This window comes from Copadichromis virginalis, linkage group LG17 (genome assembly GCF_057382275.1).
Source record: "Copadichromis virginalis isolate Kocher_CV1m ecotype Utaka linkage group LG17, C_Virginalis_male_GT1.1, whole genome shotgun sequence".
Taxonomy (NCBI): domain Eukaryota; kingdom Metazoa; phylum Chordata; class Actinopteri; order Cichliformes; family Cichlidae; genus Copadichromis; species Copadichromis virginalis.
The window spans coordinates 40,696,443-40,705,943 of record NC_140634.1 but is presented as its reverse complement, the minus strand read 5'-3'; the positions used below and the strand labels follow the sequence as shown (position 1 = coordinate 40,705,943).

General features: G+C 43.6%; 1 protein-coding gene across 3 annotated transcripts; it reads left to right on the top strand.

The window, feature by feature from the left end:
* The first annotated feature begins 45 nt into the window (after positions 1–45).
* msrb3 (methionine sulfoxide reductase B3) lies at positions 46–9,108 on the top strand. 3 transcript variants are annotated; one of them, XM_085437747.1, is made up of 7 exons: positions 165–230; positions 4,568–4,717; positions 5,416–5,524; positions 5,911–5,988; positions 6,415–6,443; positions 7,103–7,200; positions 7,798–9,108. In XM_085437747.1, the coding sequence occupies exons 2-7, from the start codon at positions 4,642–4,644 to the stop codon at positions 7,975–7,977; spliced, it is 570 nt and encodes a 189-aa protein (XP_085293873.1). In that variant the 5' UTR covers positions 165–230; positions 4,568–4,641; the 3' UTR covers positions 7,978–9,108. The 3 variants fall into 3 exon arrangements, with proteins under 3 accessions (XP_085293871.1, XP_085293873.1, XP_085293872.1); XM_085437746.1 differs by lacking the exon at positions 4,568–4,717 and adding an exon at positions 1,173–1,285 and having other exon boundaries at positions 172–230; XM_085437745.1 differs by lacking the exon at positions 4,568–4,717 and having other exon boundaries at positions 46–230.
* Positions 9,109–9,501: the final 393 nt, after the last annotated feature.

Genomic DNA, 9,501 nt, shown 5'->3' with positions numbered 1-9,501 from the left:
GCTCGCGGGACCGTGAAGGGGGAGGGGCTTGGAGTCGCCGAGTGAAGTCGTGGCCATAATTGGACATGTGCAGGTCGTTTTACCCGGACGCATGTTTGGTTGCGCCGATAACCTTCCGCTGTTTGCCTATGACGTCAGCTGGCTTATGCTCCGAAGAGTCGCCGGCACGGGGAGCTCCTTCCGCCGCCAGCCGCTCGTCAGCGTCGCGGTCCTGCTGCTGCTCCTCGCTGGTACGTTACCGCGTTGTTAGTAAACCGGGAATGTCTTCGTCCATCGGGGACTGTACGAATGTAAAACACTCAGATTTTAAAAACGGGGCGAACACTGAAACGATTTAGTTTCCAAATGAAGACCGAATATTAAGATGGGGATATGCTCGGCGGGCAGAGACGGGTGGGAGTGTGGAATAACTTTAACACGCGTGTCCTCGTTTCCTACTGAGTGCATACTTGCTGCAAATATCGGTAAATGTGGTGCGTGTTACATAATCCCACTCGTGACGTAATCCACGGTGCTACACCTAACTGACATCTAGTGGCCGAAGGTGTCGCCATCATGACGTATCTGGTGAAAATCTCACGAATTGTCACAGTTGGAGGGTTTCGTGTAGCTGCGTTCCCGACATGAAGCACCAGCCCCGTGGCTGCTCTCGCACTGCTGGGTGTGCAGTTCCTGGGAGCACCCAGAGCTCTAAGCTGAAACCTGTATTTACAGTTTGAATGGACGTATGTAATGCTGTCCCTTATCCACTCTGAAGCAAAACTCTGTGCTTTCCACACGTGTGTATATAATGTAACCATTTTACATTACAGGCCACTTTCACACAGTACTATAAAAAGTATTTCATTACCTATAACACACATATGTCACACAAACGCACAATTTACAAGATGAATTTCAAAATGTATTAGAAGAGAGAGTGTGTGTGTGTGTGTGTGATAGAGAGACATGGATCAGCTCCTGCAGCCACGAAACAGCTGTTTCAACAAGAATTCATAGTAAATAGTTAAATGCAGCCATGCTGGTGTTCAGCAGTATTTACCCACAGAACTTACCTCAAAACAGTTTAACTTATGAATCACAGCCAGTAGATCCCATTCATGCATGTTTTCTGGGGTTAATAAAATAATCCAAATATGATAGTCCTCTTTTCTCTCTCTCTCTGTCTTCAGTGTGACTGTTATGGCTGTCCTCGTCAGACGTGGCCTTTTTGTGGCCCTGCATCATGCCCTCAGGCAGGGTAGCAGCTCAGTCTGCCACCCTGCATTGCCTGCTGCTCTTCTAGGTACCTGCTGCTCGTCTAGAGTAACCTGTTAGTTTAGGTGTAAAATCATCCATATAACCAACGTTGGCTGTGGTTCTTATTTAGTCAAAGAAGCTGTGTGTTTCAATCAATCTAATGTAATCCAGTGCTTAAAAGCATACCGTATACGTACTGTACATTATGACCAAAAATATCAACACACCTTAGTGCTACATAAACCATGCATACAGCTGTGTCAGCTGCAAACACAAGCATTTATAAAGAGATGATAAGTAGGCTACTGAAGTGCTGTGGTTTTAATGTGTCAGGACCCACTGATGGAAACATCGTCACCAGAACTGGGCTTGAAGTATTAAAGTACCGATCGTACAGTAGAGCCGCGACTAGTGTGCTGGATGGGTTTGAGCTAAATAATGACCTGTTTAAGAGCCAGTGGTGCTGGTTTCAGTCTTTATGCAAATGTGCTGTTTTTAAGTAGGGCTGCCATGATTAGTCAACTAGTCACGATTACGTCGACTATCAAAATCGTCCACGACTGATTTAATAGTCGACGCGTCGTTTGAAGCTTTGTAAAATCCCAAAAGACGCAGGAATAAGTAGCAGGATTTAAGAGTGTAATAACGGACTGAAACAGAAGATGGCAGCACTGCATGTACAAGCATGCCGGCTGCCGTTAAACCCCGAAGAAGAAGCAGCTGTGTCCCAGAATTCATAGCGCAGCCCAGCTCAGTTTCCAACAATGGCGGCAGCTGTTAGTTTTAATATTACTCTTTCTGGGTCACAAAATACACTTTTAAGATATTTTGAGGCGTGACTGTAGTTGTGTAAACGTCAGATACCTGCTCGGTTTACAAGACATCACATATTTGCAAAAGAGCTCCGACGTTTTTGGAGATCTGACACCCACTAGCTCGAAGCTAACGGGAGGTCGAGACCTACTACAGCCGGGAGGAACACCGCTTTCCCGGCACATCGTGCCTCGACCTCCCGGTCGGCTTCGAGCTGGCGGCCTCCGAAGAATGTGGCTAAAACTTTTGCGAGATCTCGCAAAAGTCCGTCTTAATTTTTTTTTCCTCCCTAATTTTTTTTTTTCTTCCCTAATTTTTTTTTTTTCCTCCGTAATTTTTTTTTCTCCCATGTCCCCTGGGGGGCTCCATACAGGTTAAACATGATATATGAGTCACTTAGATAACTTAAAATGTTATTGTTTGGCTTTTTTCAGTGTTTTATTTGTTCCTGAGTAAATCGGTTTGGCTGAGATTAAAGTTATAGTTTTTACACAGCTGAATAAACCTCAAGCAGACAGCTGATTATCAGAAGTGTGAGATGCTCCAGAATATACTCCAGTGTCCTGTTATAGTTTAGATAGCAAGGAGTTTATTAAACTTCACCGAAACAATCTGCAAATTTCATTAAAATGTAATAAACTATCATCTTGTCTTTATTTTTAGTTAGCACAGACCTTAAACACTTAAAGCTGTAAGCTAATGATAGTTATATAAGAGCAGATGCTGCTGGTGCAAAAAGCTGTACGTTTAACGTCCAATGGATGATGATCTGATTAGTGACTAATCGCAAAAATAATCGGTGACTAGTCGACTATCAAAATAATCGTTTGTGGCAGCCCTATTTATAAGGTTGGAAACCTGCAGCCAGGTGAGACTGAAGCAGTCACCTGATGATGATGATGCTGAAACGTTTCTCCATTGAAAACATCCAGATGAACAGAATCAACCTTCTGGGATTGACTTGGATGATTGAGCGTGCATCAAGACATGTAAAAGACGGCTTGAACACACCAGGATGTCTTGTAATGTTTTGTAATACAATGATGAGACAATCTACAGAGGTGAGGTGTAGGCACTAAACAGCTGGTGCCAGGACAACAACCGTTTCTCTCAACGTCAGCAAAACAAAGAAGTTGATGTTGGACCAAAGAGAAGAACACCTGCCCACCCACATCAGCGGTGCTTAGGTTCCTCGACAGGAACATTATCAAGGACATCTCCAGGACTCATGGACAGTGTAGTCAGGGAGGTGTGTCAGCGCTTATACTTTCTAAAGGAGGCTTAGGAGGTTTGGCTTGAACGCCAACATCTCCTCAACCTTCCGCAGAAGCACAATCGAGGGCCTACTAACAGGCTGCGCGACAGTTGTCAACAGCTGAATATCACTACAAGGAACGACACGCGCCTCCCTGACATTAAAAACATCTGTGAGCAGTTTTCTACACTTTCAGAAAACTTGTATCTGTTTTCACAGCACTGAGTTCATCTGTAAAAAAAGATCTAATCCAATATTGTGTCTACAGATGACGGACAGCCTGGTAAAGAACCAGTTTTAAGGCATTGATGCACTTTGTATTAGCAGCGTGTCAGAAACGCTGAGGTAAACCATATTACACAAGATCTCTGCTGAAAATCAGCGACAAGCTCTCATTGAGTAACGGTTCATGAAGTCGGCGTCATGGACGAGGAATCTGAATGTGAAATATTTGGTTCAATTGTCATTAGTAATGAGGTATAACAGCCATCTGCAGAACACCGTGGGGGAGGCTGTGTCATTGTTTGGGGCGGTTTGTCCACTTGTGGTGTTTGGCCGTCTTGTCAAAGCTAACAGAATAATGAAGGCAGGAAAGTACTGTCAGATTATAATCCCCATCAAGTATCTTTTGAAAAGCCTCTGACTGGATTCAGTCTGCAGCACGACTGTGATCTCAAACACGATGGAACATTATTGGTCACAAAGGAGTCTGGGATCACGTAATCAAAGGGAGTCAACATCCAGAAAGCCTCGTAATGTCCTTTGATAAGTGTAGAGACGGGTTCCTGAAGACTGCTTCAAGACATTAACTGCCTAAGAGCGTTCAGGATGTGCGGAGAATAAAGGGGGTCGCACTCTGTACACGTCACTTGTGCCGTATATGATGTATTTCATTTATGTTTGCATGTTTCAATAAGTCGTTGCACCGAGTTTTGCACAGTTCTTTACTTAAGTTAACATTTCTGTAATGATAGTGTTTATGAAAGTCTGAATTATAACGTGATAGCCTCGTTGATGTTATCCCGTACTTGAACGAGGCAGACCTGCTCATGTTGTGATAACCTCTCTCAGAGAATTCATATGTACATGAATGTTTAAGGCTGTAAACGACTGTTAAATTGTAGAAGATGTTGCCTGTAGTCTCGTACTGTAGCAGTCTGACATTCTCTGCTGGGTCATCAGGTCATCTCATCTGAGACTCTGTTCGTTTGTAACTGCTCGTGATGTTGTTTCACCCTCTGTCTGCTACTCTTCATACAGCCCAGTCCTTGGTTGCAACCCTGCTAAGGGGTGTTTGGTTCTAGTGCTGGGTGGAATACGTTTCTCCAACATCCATGTCGGGCTTCAATCTGCTGCATCTAATAACCAAGAGTCAGCCTGTAGCTCTGAGGTCCTGCAGTCTTCCCTCAGGTCCACTGATTGGGTGCTGTGTGCCTGCTCTGCTTTGCCTCACTAAAACTTTAACACTCCTGGTGTGTCAGCCTGACTTTACATTTTTCCAAGATTTTGCACTGATAGATGTTTGACAAACACAGACTTGGTGCCAGTTTGTGTTTTCCAGTAAACTTCATCCTGTAAGAGCTGCTTCATGTGTTGCCAGGTCCTAGATTTGGCTGAAAAATGAGTGCAACCACTGTAACTCGTCTTTAGTCTCTGACCTGCTAGTCTAACAGATAAACGATTCACCGCTTGGCTTTCTTGCAGCTTGCATGCACTGAGTGATTTTGTTTGTGACGTTGCACCACATCCTGCTCGTAGATTCTTGCAGTCTGAAATGGTGCCAGTGTGTTTTTTGTTTTCCTGGACAGCCAGTTTTACCAACATGCACATATGTTCTCTGTCAACCCAGAGGAGCATCTCCGTAAAAGCCTTGCACCTTTCCTTCAGTTCGTACATAAATACAGAGCTTCTCAGGTGGATATGATCCATTTGTAGAAATCCATTTGGAACATTTTGATTGTTGAGGTGTAAACAATCCAGCTTATTCATCTCAACTGTAGCACAATCTGTTTTTTATTGATCCACCTGCTCTTAGATGTATTCATGTTGTTTATATGACGGTGTGCAGTGTAGTTAATACTTGTTGCTCTCTGTGCCTGACCTCTCAGGAGCATGTAGGACTAAAAGGACATGGCCTCTGAGGTTCACACAGGAGGAGCTGAGACAGCGCCTCACACCAATGCAGTACCATGTGACCCAGGAAAGAGGAACTGAGAGGTACAAGTTAGTTTTTCAAAATAAACCACTGAGGTTCATTATGTAAAAACTGTGACCTGGTCGATGTAATCACAGAAGTTACTCTGGAAGCCGTACTTCAACCCGTTCAGTATTTGAAACTAAATCATGAAACTGTCAGCTTATAGTTGCTGCCAGCTGACAGATTATTGCTTACATCATTTATGGTGATGTTTTACTACTTGATCTAAGTTATTACCAGATAAAATCAATCCTCTTGTTGTTCAGTTACATGAACAGGACTGGGATCAGTTTTATTTACACAGTTCCAACAACAGTCGCCTCAGTGCGCTGAAAGGTCCGAACTGAAGTGCATCACAGCTAAATGAAGTCAGTGTCGTGAAGTTTCACTTCGTTCTTTTCCACAGCGCCTTCAGTGGAGAGTTCACGTATCAAACAGATGAAGGGACCTACGCCTGTGTCGTCTGTGGGTCGGCCCTGTTCAGGTAAGACTGCCCTGCTGTTGTTGTGTGACTGTTAGCGCAGTGCTTCAGTGCTGCCGTGTGCATACGTACTCGCCTGCTGCCCCTCAGCCTCTGTACACGGGCACCTGTGGGATAAAGGTGAAATCATAGCATAGTTCTGGTCAAGCTCATCTGAGAGTTTCAGTAGATGTAACTTTGGTATTAATGTGAAAATCCCAGGTGACTTCCTCCTTCAGTTGTCACATTCACAAGAATTTCTGAAAACTTGACCTTGTACTTGAGGTCGCCAGTACGCCATCAGCTTTTGATGGCTGTGGGGTAAAAACGTAAAGGTCAGTAGAACAGCTGACAGTAGGAGACGTAGCACGCCACTACAGTTTAAAATAATATGGCGAATAAGACACAAACCAGTATTTTTCTTCATGGCATTTTTATTTTCTCTCGTAGTTCCAACTCTAAATTTGACTCCGGATCAGGTAAGTTAAACTTCACATTTTAAAAATGTAAAAGATTATTTGAATGTACTGTATGTAAAACTACGTGTGTGCTAAGAACGAGCTCTTACTGCCTTAAACTGATACTGTACAGCACGCAGGAAACAAGCTGAATGTGGGACACGGTCAACAACAGGCAGACGTGTAGCCGCAGGAGTTTCTGACTTGTTTATCAGTCTTTTGTAAATGTTGGAACAACTTTTATAAACACATCAATAACAATACGGTGTGGTCCAACACTTCTGTTATTATAGTTTATTTCCACTAGACAAACAAGATGAATATTTTACAGCTGCTGAACAGAAAGAATTAAACTGTGGATCAACACAATCATACGTGGCTGTAGTGCGTCGTAGTTCATGTCGAAGTGATGGTCATTACACTTGGCTGGATGTCTCTTTTGTTATGCATTGTTGTAAAGTTTTCAGGTCCATGAATATGAAAATAAATATCGTTAAATCTGCTTCTGACTAAAAGCTCTGAGCTGGTTTGATAGAAAACAAAGTTTCACTTCATGTAAACAAACAACCGACTCTGTAAAAGAGATTCACAGTAACTCCGACAGACAAACGTAGCTACAATGTTACAGATGATGATGCAGCGTGTTGTTACTAGACGACGTGATGCTGTCATGGTTACAGGTTGGCCATCCTTCAGCGACCTCATGAAGGAGGAATCCATTACTAAGGCTGATGACTTCTCCTATGGGATGCACAGAGTAGAGGCTACTTGCAGTCAGGTAAACTCGTCATCAACAGCTGTTGTTTACTCTTCTACTACGAGGTCGTCAGTCTGTCACAGGGCTGACACAGACAGACAACCATCCACTGTCACACCTGTGGGCCAGGTGACCTAACCCCACTGCATGTGTTTGGACTGTGGGAGGAAGCCACACAAACACAGGGACACAAGCTGTTAGCCCGAGGTGCTACCCACTGGGCACTAAAGTGGATGAAACTTAGATGTATTCATGCACTGAATCATTTTAGGCTGTGTTACTGTTACTGATCGCTATTTTCAATTAGACAGAAACACATCGTTTCTCTCAGATCAACGTTTGCCAAGATTCAGTATGACTCACAAAAACGTGACTCACAGCACTCATGTTTCTATGTTTCACCAGTCGTTACGTTCACTGTGACCCAGGCTCAACAAAATGTAGCTGAAGGGTTTTTAGAAAGCATAACATTTGCCACCGGATCAGAATCAGACTGCTTTCAAACAGTCTCTGTTCTTGGCGACTGAATTTTCACCAAAATGATGCAAATAAAGTCATGTGGAGAATATCGTTGCCATTTATCAGGATCAGGAGTAAATCTCTTCCTTTCTGCTTCAGTGTGGAGCTCATCTGGGACACCTGTTTGACGACGGTCCGAGACCCACAGGGAAGCGATACTGCATCAATTCTGCCTCACTGGCGTTTCAGCCTAAAGACACCGCGCCCTCTGCCTCCAGGGGTGAAGCTGAGGGTGGAGCTGCCAGTAGCTCTGCGAGCGATGAGAAGACTGAGCTGTAAAGAAAAACAGAGGAAAGAAGAAGAAAGCCCCTGAGATTAGTTCTATTCTGACTTACTGTGTAAGAAACAGGTGATTATGCGGTGATGTTCAGGATTCAGCCACTGACCAAATATTCTCTGTGAACAGTCATGCAAGAAGGAAGTTGTGTATTTCTTTTTGAGATGCAGATAAGGAAAAGATTAGAGGAAAAATAAGCTGTTTTCAATCATTTAATGATGCGCACAGGAACACACTTCATTTAAAGTTCTTGTTACTCTCACTTATTAAAATTTGGTTAATGGATTGACTTTGGATTTTAAAAACAAACTGCTGTCGTCTCGTTCTGTCACACCAACCCTCTGCATGTCCTCCTCTACATTCATCAATCTTCACTCTGGTCTTCCTCTTTGCCTCCTGCCTGCACCGTCCCTCCTCTGCAAATGTCCTGCCCATGTTATCCTGCCCATCCAGGAAGAAAACCCAGCATTCATTCCTCGTGTCTTTAGCACATACCTCCACCTTTGTGGGGGCTCACCTGCCGGCTCCCTACTCTCAGTACAGATCCCAACTATTGCAGTCATGGAGACTTCTGTCTGACCTCATCTGTCCACCTCCGTCCCCTGCAAACGAGGACGGGCTCACAGCCCTGATATAATCTCACCCCCACCATGAACCTGTCTTACCTGACCCCAGGTGCCTTGCTATCCTCATGCACTTCCTCTCTCGTGCGTTCTCTAGATCTTTCTGACCTTCTTTGTATTTTTTTCATCAACACTGTGGCGCTGCTCTGCTGCTCACTGATTGTTCCTGGATTCAAAAACTTGTCCCTACATGTTCATGGTATGGCTGATCAGCTTCATCCACCCAAAACCTTTCATTTCCTGTGTCTGTATTTGGATTGTGTCTGCAGAATTAAACATGATCTGGTTTGTAGGCATGCACACACAAACATGTAGACATTGTTATATCGTCACTTTGAAATGATTAGATTTTATGACCATATATTTTTGAAGACATGGTTGCACACTTATATTTTATTAATGATATATACACTTGCTCCTTCTTTAGCTCTACCTTGAGAAATATTTGCAGTTTTTGGTCACAGTGTGAATTGAAATAGTTAACTGGTGAATAAAAAGTATCCAACACTATGACTTGCTGCTTGTATATTTGAAACTGTAACGTATTTGTGGGTAGTTCCCAAGGGACCACAAGGCAACACGAGACGGTTGTTAAGGGCTGGACCAGTGAGCTGAACGCTGCTTGCTGTGAGTTTTATCTTCTAGTATCACAAAGAGCAACAAAGGCTTCTTCTGGTAAGAGTAGATGTTACGATTAGGCAATGAAAGTGTGAAGCAGGTATAGCAAAACCCAACATGAAACTATTAATTGTTTTTGTGAACATTAAACTTTATACAAAGTGTTCTTTCTATCAGTACCTGTTATCTTTTTGTAGTCTGATTACTTCAGTTGCCTTGAACACTCACCGTATGTCTGAACCTGCTGAGGTGCACGGTTGGTGGACCAGTCCACTAGTTCGGACA